We start from the raw sequence: 17487 nt of genomic DNA, 5'->3' as shown, positions 1-17487 counted from the left end.
GAGCAGCTGGACTTAAGACTGCTGATGTAAATCGAGAATAACCTTGGATGGTAAGTGCAGTGCCAGGAATTCAAATAAACAGGATATTAAGCCCCTGGGACCAGGAGGGAGGATGCGTCTGGGGGTAAATTATGAGTCCTGATAATAGGGAATAAGGAGGACTGTTAGACTCGTGCTGAGAGATATTTGACATGTCTTTTAAACGATTGATCATGTACTTACTGTGGGATGCTAAACAAAGTCATGTGCAGTTATTTGTCTTGCTGTATAAATATGAGCTCTGTATAACTTAAAAATCAGAGTTCTGGTGGTGGCGGAGACTGCTGCAGACTCTCCATGATATGTTATTAAACATAGTAGATGTCTATATATTTATTGTTCTAGTATTAATATAGTTGCAGGCTCATCATCATATTGAGCATATTTTAAAATCAATTGTCTCAAAAGCTTAGAATTCAAGTCCAGTTGAAAAATAATTAGGGCCAAGATGTGTGGCTAACATTTCCACAAAATGCGTCAAGCCAAGTAGCCAAGTGAATTGTCATTCTAGAAATCAAAACATTGACAATTGTGCAGAGAACAGTAAAAATGTACAATAAATTAATATCTAAGTTGTAACAATTTTCAAAAACTAAACCTTCTCAACATGTTCAATCAAGGATGACATTTCAATTGAGCTCATTTTGGATCAAGGACAATGGGAATGTGCTTATTCTTGGATTTAGCACAGTTCCCCATTCTTTCTGTGTAGACATTGAGAAAATGAGACTTTCCTCCTTTTGAAGAGGATCAGTTTGACCATGAATATTTTCCCGGATTAGCTTTTTTGCTTTTAATAGGATAAGATCCTAATACAAAACCTCTTATAACTAGTGCCCACTGATATCAAAGAACATCAAGAGATTGTGGGGAAAATTCTCTAGAGTAGAGAGGCAATTTAAAAAGACTATCATTTAAAAGGTTCCCGTTGGATGAACCTGGAAGTTTGTTATTTCAATTAAGCCTCTAGTGGTGCCTTAAAGGATAAATGTTTGAATTTTTATGGTTAGAGTCGCTGCAACAATCAACAAACTAACAGGCCTTCTATTGCTACCACTTATTCACTCATTCTGGTAAAAAGGAGATGCAAGAGCACAGTAACTGTACGATGTGGCATAGCATCAATAAAACCAAGGGCCTGCCATGTGGATTGCAATGTCTATGATTTTCCTTGCAAGTTATCCAGACCTAAACTGTGCTATACACAGTAGTGTCCAGAACAACTTCGGACATTATTTCTATGATGTGTTTGACCACAAATTCTGAAAGACATTTATGCAGTCTTCTCAGCAATAGATACCTACTTTGGCATTAGTTACTGGGCATCTTCCCAAGGACGACCCACTATTCTTTGGAGTATAGTGCTGCCAAGTTGCTCTCCTTCAAGTCTTCCAAATACCCATTCTGGGTCCCATCCCCACTTCCCTAAGTTGATTACTTTGGAAATTCATCAACTTGGGGAGGTAATTTACTATCCCACTAACAATTAATTGTGACTCCTCTCCTCCTACCTTCAAGCCCCAACTCAACTCTTGAGGTCCCGAGCCAAACATGCTCCCTCTCTTCCTTATCAACCTACTTGTTACCCATACAAGCATATGTAAAATGCCTTTATCACTTTAAAGTTCGGGTTTTGTAACAGTGAGCTGTAAACAAAAATTATTGCTTGTGGTCACTGTTTAATGGAATTTCTGATCCAATGCTTTTTCTATAACATTAATCTGATTAGTGTTTTCCATCTATCAGGGTGAAACACAAGAGTCAGTGCAGCCTGCAAAACAACAGCCTTCTGATCAAAACAAAACAGTTGTGTTTCTTCACAGGTATGCTGTGAACTTTAGCAATAACTTCAGCCACATCACCCACTAGATACCTTGGGTCCAATGAACAAGGATTATTCAAATACATTACTAAGTAATTTAAACAGGATTGCACAGTTGATACCAAGTTAACTGATCTCAGCAAGTTTAGTACCAGGGAGATACAATTGGACTTAGGCTACGTCCACACTAGACCGGATAAATTCGTAACTGAAGCTTTTTCTCTTCGCTTTGACCTTCCGTCCACAACGGCGTTTTCCTCCCCCGAAAACAGTGCTTTTCTAAAACACTCTCCAGAGAGTTTAAATCTGAAAACACCAGTTGGCCGTTGTAGTGTATACAGGGTAACCGGCTAATTTTAAAATCGCTGTCATGACGTGCCGGAACAAATGGTGTGGCAGCGTGGCATTTCATTGTTTTCTTGAACGCAACCTCCAACACCACAACAACAATATCTGACAATAGATGTGTAACAGCCTAATGTAACATCTTATGGAAATACAAGATATCACTGATGCAGACATGATTCATACATTTAACAAGGTGCTTTATTAATGTATTGCTTGTGCAAACATTCAATAGATGCAATTGTCACTTTTGCCCAGTAACTTGTTTTATTGCACGTTAAATACAGCAAAATAATACACAAAGACATGGCAAAAGTAAAGGCAAACAAATGAGGTAACAGCAAATTTCACCTTTGCCCAGTAACAAGCCTTATTGCATTTAGTTGAAGCTGTCGTCCCTTTCATTGGTGAAGAGACTATGGCTATAGGAAATGTTTCTGGAAAAACGTGCACCAAGTCTTTTGTTTGGCAATTTCCTTTTCAGTGTTTCTAGTCTGTAACTGGACAAACATGCACCAAGTATATCGTTTCCTCTTCGCTTGTTTCCTGTGTCCTGCGCATGCCCAGTAGGAGAAAATTCACCCAAATACCCGTTTTAATGTGGACGGAGATATTTTCAAGAACGCCTGGTGTGGACGCCTATCGTTTTTACGTGAAGCTGGCGCTTTCAAAATTATCCGGTCTAGTGTGGACGTGGCCTTAGTGTCCTGACTGAAGTGGAGGAAAACCTAACCAGAATTCTTATAATCAATTGCAACCTAGTGACTCTAAATGGAATGTGTATGCATGGATTCCAGGTCAGGAGAGGATCAGCGAGAACATGATCCATGATTAAATTTTCCTGCAGACATCCACTCTCTATGCTAACATAGAATGGTCATTTGCACCCATGAAGTAACAATTGTCCATTAACCTTCCTTTACTCTGATCTTTCATTGTAATCAGGTAGAAGGGGTGAGCATCAGTAGAAACATACAAGAAGAGAGACGTACTTTTTTTCTCCCTACTTTAATGTAAGCACAATCAGTTGCAAAGATTTACAGCTCTATACAATTCCCTGAATTTCCAAAGGCAGAGCTGTTGGCAGAAATAGAGTAGAGGGGAAACATATTCAAATGCAAATGCTCACAACATAGCCGGGATTCCAGTGTGTTAACTATACACTTCAAAGAAAATTATCCCAAGTGTATTCACAGCATCTTGGATTTGTTGGATTGGGTGAACAATTAAAATGTGCTGTAGTGACTCCTGTTTTGTCAGATCTGAATTAATCTTGTACAATGAAATGTGAACATTAATCAACTTGAATGCATTGGACAGGAGAAGATCTTGCTCAGTTTGATAGCTGGATGATACATTTTTCACTGACAGCATTTAACAATTTGAAGTGTATATTTTAAAGGTCATATTTGCTTGACAAAGTGTTTTTAATCTAGTACAATAATAGAAAACTGTGTCATCAGACAAGTTGTAATTGGGTTTTCTCTAGTAAACAGCTTTGGTGTACAATACTTCTATTTTTACATTGTTCAGTGATCAAGTTATCATTTGGTGATATTGTACATGACCCATTGAAGATTCTGCACTTTTCACTGGCATCATCCTAAAAAGAAAATAGAAAAGTTCATAACATTTTACTTTGAAATTTTAAAAACTTTTTTTTATTTTGAAATGTCTTTCATTTTTCTTTCCTTTGAAGGTATAATTTTTGAACAAGAGAGTGGGGGTAATTTTGAGTCATATTGCAAAATATTTTATTTGATATCACAGTTCTGCTCAGACTATCCTTGATAATATTTTACTACCAAGAAATACCACCCAAAACCAAATTAAATTATCATTCATCTCATAGCTTTTTAAACATTTGGTTTTGGCAAAATAACAGCTTTATTTATGTATGTTGTTGGGTTTGCATTTCAAATTGATATAAAACTGTATCTTGAGGTACAGAAATTTAAATAAAAGCTGGCATATGACATCCAATTCTTTTTCTATAGTGTGAAGATCCAAATGTTATTAGTTGTGATGGCATAAGCTATTCAGCTGAATGACATTTCCACACCAGGTCTATCAGACCTGAACTCTGCTTAAATTCACAAACATAACTGTTATATCAAAACTATATTTACAGTAATGCCAGAGTATGTTTTCATAACTAAGTTTACTGGATAAAGACTAACTAATATTGCAGCACTACCACTTAGAGTCTACCCAAACCATCTGAAAAGCCAAACTACACTCAGTGTCTATTTGATTCATTACACATATACACCTGTTTGTTAATTCAAATATCTAATCAGCCAATCATGTGGCAGCAACTCAATGAAAAGAAAGCATGCAGAATGGTGAAAAGGTTCAATTGCTGATTAGACCAAACATCAGAATGGGGAAGAAATGTGATCTAAATGACTTTCATCATGGAATGATTGTTGGTGCTAGGTTTGAGTACAGTATTCAGAAACTGCTGATCTCCTGGAATTTTCAAAGTCTACAGAGAATGGTGCAAAGAACAAGAAAAAGGTCCAGTGAGTGGCAGTTTTGTGGATAAAAACACCTTGTTAATGAGAGAGGTCAGAGAAGAACGGCTAAAATGGTTTGAGCTGACAACAACTCAAATAGCCACGGTGTACAACAGTGGTGTGCAGGAGCACCTCTGAACACACAGCACATCAAACTTGAAGTGAATGGGCGACAGCAGCAGAAGACCTCAAGCATGCACTCAGTGACCACTTTATTATACAAGAGGTACCTAGCAAAGAGACCACTGAGTGTATATTCATACTGTTTATTGTTATGTGCACCTTTAAACATCATTTTTTTAAAGAACTCACTATCAGTTTAGCAAAACTTACTTCAGCTCCTCTTTTAATTGCTCATATGTCCTCTGTAGATTTTCATTTTGGATTGAAACTGGGACATCAGAAATATACCAAGCTGCAATATATTTGACACAAACTGCAATGTTCTACAACAAATACAAAACATGTTGTCTTAAAACCCTCACAACAAGTTTATATCAATGCATACTACTAGTATATCAGAATTGCTTATATAATGTTCAGTAGGACAAAGCTTCATATTACAAGTGCTCCCTGCAATCAGATTGGGCAGCATTCAGATATGAGTTATAATTTACAATGAAGGGGATGAAATGAATTATGCATAGATCAAGAACTATTCTCTCTACTGTGCTAGATAAGCAATAGACCATGAAGAAATTTGATATTAATACATTGCTATCAATAAACCTAATATCAATACATCTTAATATTGATTGTAACCTCCCTAGTGCAAAAGGTTTAGATGGGATGGAATTTGTCAGGTGTGTCCAGCAGGAACTGTGGAGCATAAATTGGGAACAGATATACACAGAGAAATGTGCAACAGAAATGTGAACATTGTTTCGGTACCACTTGCTGGGGGTTCTGGATAGGTTTGTCCAATTGAGGTAGGAACAGAATGGTAGAAAGCAAAGATCATACAAAGCTCCAGAGAGTTACAAAGCAGCCAGGAAGGAGGTGAAGAATAAATGTAAGAGAGTTATAGAGGTGGGCATATGAAGGCCTTGGTGAGTAAGATTAAAGAAAACCCCAAGATGTTCTACATGTACATGAAAAACAGGAGGATGGCCAGTGTAAAGTAGGACTGATCAAGGATAGCAGAGGAAACGTGCCTGGAAGAGATGAGGTAGGTCCCAAATAAATACTTGCTTTAATATTCACCAATGAGAGGGACCTGGATGTTTGAGAAAACAGCGTAAAATAGCCTGATATGCTTGAACATGTTGTATTAAGAAAGAGGATGTGCTGGAACTGTTGAAAAAATATTTTAGGATAGTTAATTCCCTGGGCCAGGCAGAATATACCCCACGTTACCACAGGAAGCGAGGGAAGAGATTGCTATGCCTTTGGCTTGATCTTTGCATGCTCACTGGCCAGAGTAGCACCAAATGATTGGAGGGTGGTAGATGTTATTCCTTCGTTCAAGAAAGGGAGCAGGGATAACCCTGGCAGTTATAGACCAGTGAATCTTACTTCAGGAGTGGGTGGGCAACTTATTGGTAAAGATTCTTAAAAGACAGGATTTACAAGCATTTGGAGAACCATAACTTGATTAAAGATAGTCAGCATGGCTTTGAGAGGGGTAGGTCATGCCTCACAAGCCTGACTGAATTTTTGAGGAAGGGCAAACCACATTGATGATGGTAGAGCAGTGGGTGTGGTGTACATGGGATTTAGTAAGAAGTTTGATAAGGTTCCTCAAGGTAGGCTCATTCAGAGAATCGGGAAGCATTGAATCCAGGGAAACTTGGCTGTATGGATTAAGAATTGGCTTGCCCATAGAAGGCAGAGGGTGGTAGTATATAGAGCGTGTTCTGCATGGAAGCCAGTAGCTAGTGGTGTTCCACATGGATATGCTTTAAGGCACCTGCTCTTTGTGATTTTTATAAATGACTTGGATGTGGAAATGCAAGGGTGGGTTAGTATGTTTGCAGATGACATGAAGTTTGGTGGAGTTATGGATAGTGTGGAGGGTTGTTGAAGGTTGCAGTGGGACATTGACAGAATGCATATGGGAGTTCAGCCCAGAAAAGTGTGAAGCAATTCATTTCGGAAGGCTGAATTTAAGGCAGAATACAAGGTTAATGGCAGGGTTCTTGGCAGTGTGGATCTTGGGATTCATGTCTAAAGATCCCTCAAAGTTGTCACGCAAGTTGATAGGTTGTTAAGAAGGAATATGAAGTGTTGGCCTACATTAGTCAGCAGACTGAGTTCAAGAGCTGCCAAGTAAATGTTGCGGATCTATAAAACCGTGGATAGACCACATCTGGAATATTGTCTACAGTTCTGGTCACCTCACTATAGGAAGGGCATGAAAGCCTTAGCGAGGGACCTGCCATGGTGTTGCCTAGACCAGAGGACGTATCTTATGAAGAAAGATTGAGTGAGCTAGGACTTTTCTGTTTGGAGCAAAGGAGGATGAGAGGTGCCATGATAAAGGTGTACAAGATGATAAGAGGCATAGACTGAGTGGATAGCCAGAAACTTTTTTCCGGGTGCAAATGGCTAATACATGGGGGGCATAATTTTAAGGTGATTGGAGGAAAGTATAGGGGGACATCAGAGGGTGGTGGGTACATGAAGTGCCTTACCAGGAATGGCGGTAGAGGCATATACATTAGGAGCACTTAAAAAACTCTTAGATAGGCAAATGGATATTAGAAAAATATAAGGCAATGTAGGAGGGAGATGTGAGATTGATCATAGAGTAGATTAAAAGGTCACACAACAGTGTGGGCCAAAGGACCTGTAATGTACTGTGCAGTAACCTTATTTGTTAAGTAAATCAAGTTTGGAGAAGCAATCTCTAATGATGATTTTACAACCACTGAGAAAGACAGAAAGTTTTTATCTTATTCGGAGATGAATAAACACAGCTGCTTTTGATTTAATCATATGTATATATCCAATACCTAGCTAGGTTCTATATATTTACCATGTAGATATTATTTACCTCAAATAACACCAAAAATGCCAAACGAGCAGCAAGTATATGCCAATACTGGACAGTGGGCTCTTGGGTATATTCATTTCTGTAGTCACGGTACCTGGACAAGAGACAGATGGTATGCTTAAAATCTAATTTTGTGTATCTGATTCAGTGAAAGGTTTCAAATAAGCATACATGTTAAAGAACATCTGTAATTCAGTAATTCCAGTTACCACTACAAATGAATAACAAAGGTAATGTTCATACTTTAACCATGTTATAAAATAATTAGCTTTTTGACAAGCAATAAATTACAGAAGTTAAAAATTCAGTTTCTATGTGCGCAGCCCTCTGGTGAAAAATGATATCATATCTGTTAAATAGGGGCCGTGGACAATTCTGATTTGATGGAGAATGGACGTGAAAGCACAGAGGAACATCTGGAGAAATTTCTGAAATGCCCGTTCACTGCTGTCGTTACTGTGTGGACGGGAATCTTTCAGAGGGTAGGCCTCAAAATCCCCGGCCTTGCCTGCTTTTGGCGACCAAGAAGGAGGTCAAATCGTTCGGATAGAGGTGGCACTCAGTACTCAGTGTTGGAGAGTTGATCAGAGTTCAAAGTTTTCGGATGACTCAGAGTCGGACTGTGGTCGGCATGGCAGGGAGAGTTTTTCTTCCTTCTCCCGTCTGCGTGAGATGTGGGACATTTGAGAAACTTTGAACTTTACTGTGCTCACGGACTTCTTCATCAAGTTATGGTATTGTTGCACTGTTGTAACTATATGTTATAATTATGTGGTTTTGTCAGTTTTCTCAGTCTTGGTCTGTCCTGTGTTTTGTGATATCACACTGGAGGAAATAATATATCATTTCCTAATGCATGCATTACTAAATGACAACAAAAGAGGACTACGTGTCTTCATAATCCTATCTCTTAGGTTTCATATTTACAACTGCCTTATAAGATAAATATCCTGAATAGGCTGGGGTTAGAGAAGAGCAATATGGACCCTTTGTTCATCAAGCAGTTAGATAATTGATCTTGTCAACATATATCTTTCCATTTAAAATAACATGAATGGGGAAATTTTTAAAAAAATTGGGTAGACAAGTCATAAAATATAACAGTAAAGATAGACATCTCCAAATTTACTTTGGCCCAAATTAAATCAGTATTCTATTAATACTGGATTAATAGCTGGATTGCACCATTTAAAAGCAGGTGGTTAGATTTGTTGGATCCTGATGTTTTAATCCAATATTCTTTTTGGAAGTCAGGAAAGAGGCACAACATGTGTTGCTTCACAATCATTTTATTAAGTGCTAATAGAACAAAGAGAAATTGAAATAAACACTAACAGTAGCAGAAGGCTTAAGATAGTGCTGACCTTGTGGTCAGCCCTTTTATACCCATAAAAAAGGATAATTTCATTGAAATTTGTAGATCAGAGTTAACCAATGAGAAATATTTATTTATTTATTTATTTGTGACCACTAGGAAGCATACTGGACAGTTACTTGTATATTAGTAATTATATAAAATACATGCAGATAATTAATTGTTAAACTGCAAGGAAAATAACAATTAAACTGACTAATCTAAGAATTAAACAGTCAGATCCAATAGAATTTTCAATACATACTCTGCATACCTAAATGGTGCCCCTGCTATGTTAAATTATCTCTATTGGCTATGAGTAGATTTTCTCAGGAAGGCAGGAAAATCTTCGGAGCAAACTTTGAGTGACTAACTATAATGAACCAGGATTTGCTGCTGAACTTATCAGAAAGGCTAACAGAAGTTGCCATAATTTCCCTACCAGTACCAATATAACATGTCGAGGGGAGATTTATACAGTAGTTAAATACGTTATCTTAAAATGACAGAACCAGATGAAGTGTTTCACGCTGGATTCATTAAAGATGGTAATTCACTGTTTCTTAAACATGATTTGAGTGGTAGATACAAATTAAACTTTAGACGGATAGTTGCATCTTGTTTATTTCACTTCCAAGTACCCAGTATTAGGGAGTATTCTGGAGTTATGTGAACTTAACAGATACTAATTTAAGCAAGAATCTGTCTCCAGTTCTTATTGTAAATTGCAAGCAGTAATTTGAAGATCAATTATAATCCTATTACAGCAATGTAAATGCTTTTTTCTCAAATGCATCCTTTTTCTGACAAATGGTGCAGCCCTGTGTACATACATCTATTGATGCTTCTGGACACATTTTCAGTGATGTTCCTGGAATCATCGGGTGTTTCAGGTCTTTCAACATCATACAACCTCCTCCAGGTGACCCAGCCGGGGCTGATCAGACCCCAGCTTGTGTCCAGCTGGCTAGCTACTTATGACTCCATGGCTCCCCTCTTTTGAGCCACAGCCATCTTGAGGCCCTCTCTGCCGCATCGGTGGTACTGCAGATGGCTCTCCTCTTCCTCTCTCCCTCGATGCCCAAAATGCTGAAGGCCCTAACTAAAGAATGGGCTATGAATCCCCTACAACCAACCTCCACTGGGAGACACCTCGCTCTCCATCCAGCCTGCTGACAGTTGCTGACCAGTCCTGCGTACTTGGAGAGCTTCCTTTCAAAGGCCTCCTCCAAGCTATCTTCCCATGGGACTGTCAGCTCCAGCAGCACCACTTGCTTAGTAGACTCAGACACTAGGACAATGTCTGGTCGCAGGGTGGTGGCTGCGATATGGTTGGGGAACTTCAGCTGCCCTTCGAGGTCCACCAACAGCTGCCAGTCCCTTGCAGAGGTCAGAATGCCTGCAGATGTTTAAAACATTAACTGAATTTCAGAGTTATCAGTAAGCCACTGTACAGCCTCAGCCTCTGAACTCTAGTCTTTAAAGGACTCAGCTTGCGCGCGCGCACACACACACATGCGCAGTACTGCAATTGATGTTGTGCAATCACAATCACTAGTCACTGGTCTGAAGTTTAACTTGGTTCTAGTTTGAAGTTTAACTCACAAATTGTTTCATAGGTTGGGCTCAGTAAACCGCTGGCATGCCAACCTGCTCTCACCTTGGTTTATAAGGTAAGGAATCTCATGTTCTTTTTCAATCACCTAAAAGCCCTGTCTTGTAACCTCTATGGAGACCTATTTCAAATTCTCTTTGTTCCTTAATAACATTCAATATCTTCCTCTTGCCATGTTTTGTCTGCTCAGTTTTTAAATACCCCTATTTTGTAAGTGAAACACAGATCTGAAAGGTCAATCCATACCTGTTTGAATTCATCAAATCATAATAAAGAATCTTAATTAACCTCAATGTTTTTGGTTAAGTGATGTAAAGTATTTTAAGACAGCAAATTATAATTATTATCCAAGGCTCCTGTAAGAAAGGGTCTAATATCTTACCTACAGTATGTTACTGAATGTCCTAACAATTTTGTTGCATCACCAGAAGGTTGAATTGTTCTCTCAAAATCCATCATATGGACAACAGAGAGACTGTTATTAACATAACCAGTCATACAACTGTGAAAGGAATACATATGGGTCAAAGAAGAATTTGCACTTTGACAGTGCCATTAATGTGGCAAAATATGCTCATTTATTTTACAAAGATGATCAGTAACCAACAAAGAATAGCACAGAAAAAATCCTAGATCATGACTAGATGGACTTTAAAAAATTTATGAAGAGAATGGTGATGAGACATAGGACCCTTCACGAAGTACAAAGTAGAGACTTCTATGGAAGGAAGCAATCCCTGAGGTTGTCCATTTAAGACAGAGATAAGATAAAACTCTTTCTCTGAGGATTATGAGTTATTGGAACAATCTTCCTCAAATGACTGTGGAAGCAGAAATTTTTGAAATATTTTAAAGGCAGAGGTGTACAGATGCTTGATAAGCAATAGGGTGAAAAATTAGTGGGGTTAGAGGGGAACACAGGTTTGAAGTTTCAGTTACATCAGCCATGATTCTATAAACGGCAAGACAGACTTATATCAACTGGCATACTCTGACCTCTAACTCAGATGATTTGTTATCTTCAGTAACACGTATGGGCAATTCATTTTTTACCTTCATTATACGTGTTGCTTGGTTTGAGGGGTTGGATCATGGTTTCAAAAAATTCAACTGGTCACATCCTGCTGCACAAACTTACATTAAGCATAATCAGCATTTGCTTTCTGTGTGAGGTGTGCACACAATTTGAAATATTCCCCATTTAATCATCATTTAGAGCTTTCCCTCAGCTAATGATTCATTGCCCTTGCTAATGAATCAATGTTGATGAACTCCATGTTGATCAATACTTAGATGAAGTGCTGAGAGGACCAAGAGCTAAGAAAGTAATCCAAGAGAGAAACTTCAGTGAACAACACCATAAGTGATTTTCCCATGACATCCAGGACCTGAAGGACACAGCTATCTGACAGGTATTGAAAGAACCAACCAGTAAACCAATTTGACCTCACTCACCCCATTAATCACCTTATTGCTGATGCATTTGCCCAAGACCAGATTAACAGAAGTGGCCACTGATTAGTCCAATGGAGACAGATTGTTTTTACACATATAGTTTCTCCATCCTGTGATTTTGCAGTAAAATGGTGAAAAATGGCATAAACATCAAATCTGGCAACTCAAAATTGGGCATTAGCCATGGTAGAACAATGAAAACACCAGAAATCTGTGTTATCACAATTTGTAACTTAATTATCAGGCAAATCCTTTACTCTAACATTACAAGGGATTAACTGGGTTCAATTTGTTGTTGTTCCTCTCCGCACCTTGTGGTGCATTGGACGGCAACTTTGCTGTTTCGTTAGCAGTTTGTCTGTTTTGTTTAATGAAGCTGAGTTATTAGCTCGATGCTCAACCCAGCCCGGATAGAAAGCGTGCAAGGGAGCCAACCGGATTCAAACCCAGGACCACTCGACTCGAAGTCCAGTGCAGGTGCCCACCACTGACCAGCTAATGAAAAGCACTGAAAGGACACCTCAACAGAAGCAAACAGTGAATTGCCCATCTGATGAAGCAGCAATACTATTTGCATATTAAACATGCATGTAACAGACAAAACTAAGTGATGCCACAATCAACAAATCAGATTGAAATTCCGTTGTCCTGCTGTCATATCTATCCTGAAATGGGTATGTACATTTAAACTCCCAGTTGGAGAAGATTTCAAACACATACTCAAGCTCAGCAATAGCAACGCCCAACTTGAGAACAATAAAGGTAAGACAAATCAGAAGATTGGAGGTAGAGTTAAGATGGCGCTAAACAGCGACTCCTTTGCTTGCATCTTCAAAAACAGCTCTACTTCCATCTTTAATATCTTTATTTTTCCCTTTCAGGGTTCTTTTGAAGACTCTGAGCTGGAGTTACATGCAAGCTTCGGTTCTTTGTGGGAATGGGACCCGTTCTCGGGGTTTCAGGACCAGCCGATGTTCGGCATGCCAAGGGTTCAGCCTGAGAAGCGGCCTTGTGTTTGGAAGCCTAAGATCTCGGGGCTCTGGAGACAGGTGGATCGAGGGTTAGTGTCACGGCAGGAGACTCGTGTGTCGTCGGGGAGATCAGAAAATCTTTTGCTGTGGGCCCGAAGATCCAAGATCTTTGCGATCTTTGGGCACAGAGCTCGAAAAAAGCAACAAAACGGGTTGTTGTTATGTCTCACTGTGAAAATGGGGGACATCTCCCTCTCCCTTGCCAGGGAGGGAGAGAACCTGTGGGTTGCCAAATGCCGGATGAAATGCGATAGTCTTTGGGGTAACTGCAAGGTCTGTGTCTTTGCTATTGCTTAGCTCACGCCTGTGCTTGGTAATGGGTTTGCTTTTCCTTTGCTGGGGGGGAGGGGGGTATCATTGCCTTGCTGTCATTTACGCATGGGAGGGGGAGCTGGGGGGGACTTTGGGGTTCTCACATTTAACTTTTCATTCTTTGGGGCATTTCTCTGTTTTCGTGGATGTTTTGCAAAGAAAAAACATTTCAGGATGTATATTGTATACTTTCTCTGATATTAAATCAAACCTTTGAATCAGAATCAGAATTATAACAAATTGACCTGAAATTTGTTAACTTAGCAGCAGCAATTCAATGCAATACATTGAAATAAATTAAATGCTTTATCAGAGGTGCTGAGCGAACAAATATCTTGGCTTCCTTTTTCCATCAGAGAAGCCAGTCCTCAGCCAATTTAGTTTAATCCACATAGTATCAAGAAAGAGCTGACAGCCCTGTAAAATGCATAGACAATGGGATCATAAAGCAACCTGTCAGAAATAGTTGCACCTCTTACAAAATTGTGCCTATACAATAACAAAATTGGTAACTACCCAGTAATGCAGAAAATTATACATATATGGCCTTTCCACAAAAAGCTAATTACTACCCACTTCAGTTAATGATCATCTAGTTTACTCTCAATCATAAGCAAAGTGATAAAACCATTGCTAATAGTCATTTCAAGTGGCATCAAATCTCCAGTACTTATTCACCAAATGCCCACTTTAAGATTCAGTTGGAAACAATGAGATAAGAGGAAATAAATGATTATCCTTGATTTCAATTTTGTCCATGTTATCACTCCACTTTGTATCTGCAATCTCCTCAAGTTCTAGAACATGTTGATATATCTGCACTATTGCATTTCACACTCTTGATAATTGCCAAATTTAAAACACCACCATTGGGAGTAGGGCCTTCAACTTCTAAGTGTCTAAGCTTACAGTAGTTAATTTATCTTATATTCAGACCAGATATACCATTTCAAATTCCACCATGGCATTCATAGAATTTAAATGTAGTTTATGCTCTGAAATTTAAAAAATAATAATTAGTATGGATTACACAAATATTAAGTAATTCTGCAAAAAGAAATCATCTCATTTACTAGTGCTTTTCAGGGAAGAAAATTTGCCAACTTTACTCATTCTGACGTATAATGACTTCAGGCACATCAATGAAATTGATGTGCTGAAGAATTTGATGCTTAAACACCCTCTGAAATTGCCTTGCAAGACACTCAGTTCAAGGGCAATTATGGATGATCAATAACCAATGGTCTTGCCAGCAATACAATAATCACCCCAACAAATTAAGAAATAAATAAAACCTTTGGAATTCCCTCCCTAAATGCCTCTATTTTTATTTCCTCTTTTAAAACACTGCTTAAACTTTGGTTATCTGGCCTAATCATTATCAATTTCCTTTTCCTTTGATACAGGAATTATCAACCTAGAAAGTTGATAATTCCTTTCTTCCCACAGATGCTGCTCAATATGTTGAGTCCCTTCAGCAGTGTATTGGTCGAGATTTCAGCATCTGCAATCTGTAGTACCTTAATTTCTTTCCCTTTGGTAATGCTTCTTTGAATGGTCTTGATATATTTTTTGTTCATACCTAATCTATCCCATTCTTTAAAAACTAGATCGGTCATAGAGGGTTTAAAAAAAATTAGAAAAAGTGGGACTAGAAAGAAAATCTCAATAAACCAAAATACTTTCTAAATTGTACCCAGATCCTCAAAGTATGTTTAACTACCAAATTGTCAGTTAGTTTACTTAAAGATAAAGGAAGTGAGGATCCAAGAAGAGAAATGATAGAAAATTTATTAACAGAATTAGCTTCTAAAGAGACCCATACCAGACAGTTCTCGCGGTTAATATAATATGACCAAAACGTAAAGTTTTGTATATTGACTGCCCAGTAATAAAACCTAAAATTGGGTAAAGCTAAACCTCCATTCTTTTTAACAAGTTTGTTGTTAAAGTACAGATGTTGGTTAATAACATATTTCACTATATGATAAGGATTTTTTTCTTTCTTTCTTTCTTCACCAAGCAGCTTCGATCTTGGTAGTGGGTTTAGATTTTTTTTCTGTATAATAATAAAATTATCATATTTCAATATTGTGATTTAATTTAATTTACATGAATATAGAGTAATGTTGCAAGTGTGATTCAAATATGTATTGGTATTATTTTATTTTTTTTAACTTATAATATATACTTGTACTCTGTATTCTTTATGTAGAAATTAATACAAAAAAAATTGAAAAAGATATATTTTTGTTCATCAAAGATATTGTTGCAGAGTGGTATATAGACAACAGAGACTTGATATTTACAAGTTAATAAAGGACTTCAGATTCCAGTAGAATAAATCCCGATATCAGCTGGTAAATAGAAAACTGTATAAATGCATAGAGCAAAGGCAGGACAGTTTTACTGAGGGATTTCAATTTTCACACTGATTGGGATTAACAGATTAGATCATTTAAAAATCTTGAGTGTTCATGTAAGATTTCTAAAGCAGCCATATTGGTTTTGGAATGAAACAGATTTAGTAATTAAAAACTGCATAAATATTTATATGATAGTGATAGTAATATCAAGTTTGATTAAGTGTTTTAAAGGAGAAAGTGTGAAAGAGCCATTAAGATTTTGAATTAAGATAAAACTGACTTTCAGCATATTAAACAACATGCTGAACCATGGCTTATCTGTTTATAATAAGGTAGCAGTACAATCAGTGGAAAGTTTTTTTAAACTTGATGTTTACATGGCTAATTTGTCAAACAAAGGCACTTATGAATATTATAAGTAATAAGGAACACGATAAAAGAGAAACAAAATGCTGATTAAAAACAAGAAAGCTGATAAAGCTGATTCTAAAAAATTGGGAGGGTGAACAGCTAGAGATTGTAGTCCATGTAGGACCAAATGACATAGGTAGGACAAGTGATGAGGTTCTGCAAAGGGAGTACAGGGAGTTAGGTACCAAGTTAAAGGGCAGGATCCCTGGGGTTGTGATCTCAGGATTGCTACCCATGCCATGTGTTAGTGAAGTCAGAGATATTAAAATTACATAGTTTAGCACGTGGCCAATGAGTTGGTGTAGGAGGGAGGGCATAAGATTTTTGGATCATTGAGCTCTCTTCCAGGGAAGGGTACAGAAGAAATGGTTTGCACCTGAACTGGAAGGGGACTAATATCCTACTAGGAAGGTTTGCTAGTGCTGCACAGTGGGCCTTAAATTAAGAGTTCCAGAAGAATAGGAATCAGAGTGCCATAACAGTTAATGGAGTGGTTGTGGAGACAGATGTTGTTAAGACCTCAGACAAAGTCAGGAATCAAAAGATCAAGCATGGTGTAACTAGTGTCCTGAGCTGCATATATTTCAATGTAAGAAGTATCGTAAGGAAGGCAGATGAGTTGAGGGCTTGGAACAACACCTGGAATTATGATATTATAGCCATTAGTGAGACTTGGTTGCAGGAGGTGCAGGACTGGCAGCTCAATAATTGTGCAGAGGAACACTTTTCCATCTACTGATCATGATACCATTAGTTTCAAAGTAAGTATGGAAAAAGATAGGTCTGGTCTGCAGGTTGAGATTCTAAATTGGAGAAAGGCCAATTTTGATGGTATCAGAAAGGATTTGGCAAGAGTAGATTGGGACAGGTTGTCTTCTGGCAGAGATGTACTTGGTAAGCGGGAGGCCTTCAAAAGCAACATTTTGAGTGTACAAAGCTTGTATGTACCTGTCAGCATAAAACATAGAGGTAACAGGTGTAGGGAACCTTTGTTTTCAAGAGATATTGAGGCCCTGCTTAAGAGAAAAAAAGGAGGTGCAGAGCAGGTAATGGCAGGTAGAAATAAATGAGGTGCTTATGGAGTACAATAAATGCAAAAGAACACTTAAGAAAGTAATCACAGGGGCTAAAAGAAAGCATGAGGTTGCCCTAGCAGACAAAGTGAAGGAGAATCCTAAAGGATTCTACAGATACGTTAAGAGCAAAAGGATTGCAAGGAACAA

The 17487-nt window shown here is 38.1% G+C and overlaps 1 protein-coding gene across 12 annotated transcripts in view; it reads right to left on the bottom strand.

The window, feature by feature from the left end:
• Nucleotides 1-2426: 2426 nt before the first annotated feature.
• LOC140205111 (anoctamin-9-like) overlaps nt 2427-17487 on the bottom strand; it is a 141144-nt gene continuing 126083 nt past the window's right edge. For 4 of the 12 annotated variants that reach the window (XM_072272305.1, XM_072272310.1, XM_072272317.1 and 1 more), the window contains 4 exons: nt 11072-11191; nt 7721-7814; nt 5059-5171; nt 2427-3809 (listed from right to left, as the gene is read on the bottom strand). In XM_072272305.1, the coding sequence (XP_072128406.1) occupies nt 3743-3809; nt 5059-5171; nt 7721-7814; nt 11072-11191 (394 nt within the window). In that variant the 3' untranslated portion in view covers nt 2427-3742. Of the gene's footprint in view, nt 3810-5058; nt 5172-7720; nt 7815-10322; nt 10474-11071; nt 11192-17487 lie in introns of those variants that run through there. The other 8 variants (XM_072272307.1, XM_072272308.1, XM_072272315.1 and 5 more) reach the window with 8 other exon arrangements.

This window comes from Mobula birostris, chromosome 11 (assembly GCF_030028105.1).
Source record: "Mobula birostris isolate sMobBir1 chromosome 11, sMobBir1.hap1, whole genome shotgun sequence".
Classification (NCBI taxonomy): Eukaryota; Metazoa; Chordata; class Chondrichthyes; order Myliobatiformes; family Myliobatidae; genus Mobula; species Mobula birostris.
The sequence above is the reverse complement of the archived record's forward strand: the minus strand, read 5'-3'. Positions and strand labels throughout refer to the sequence as shown.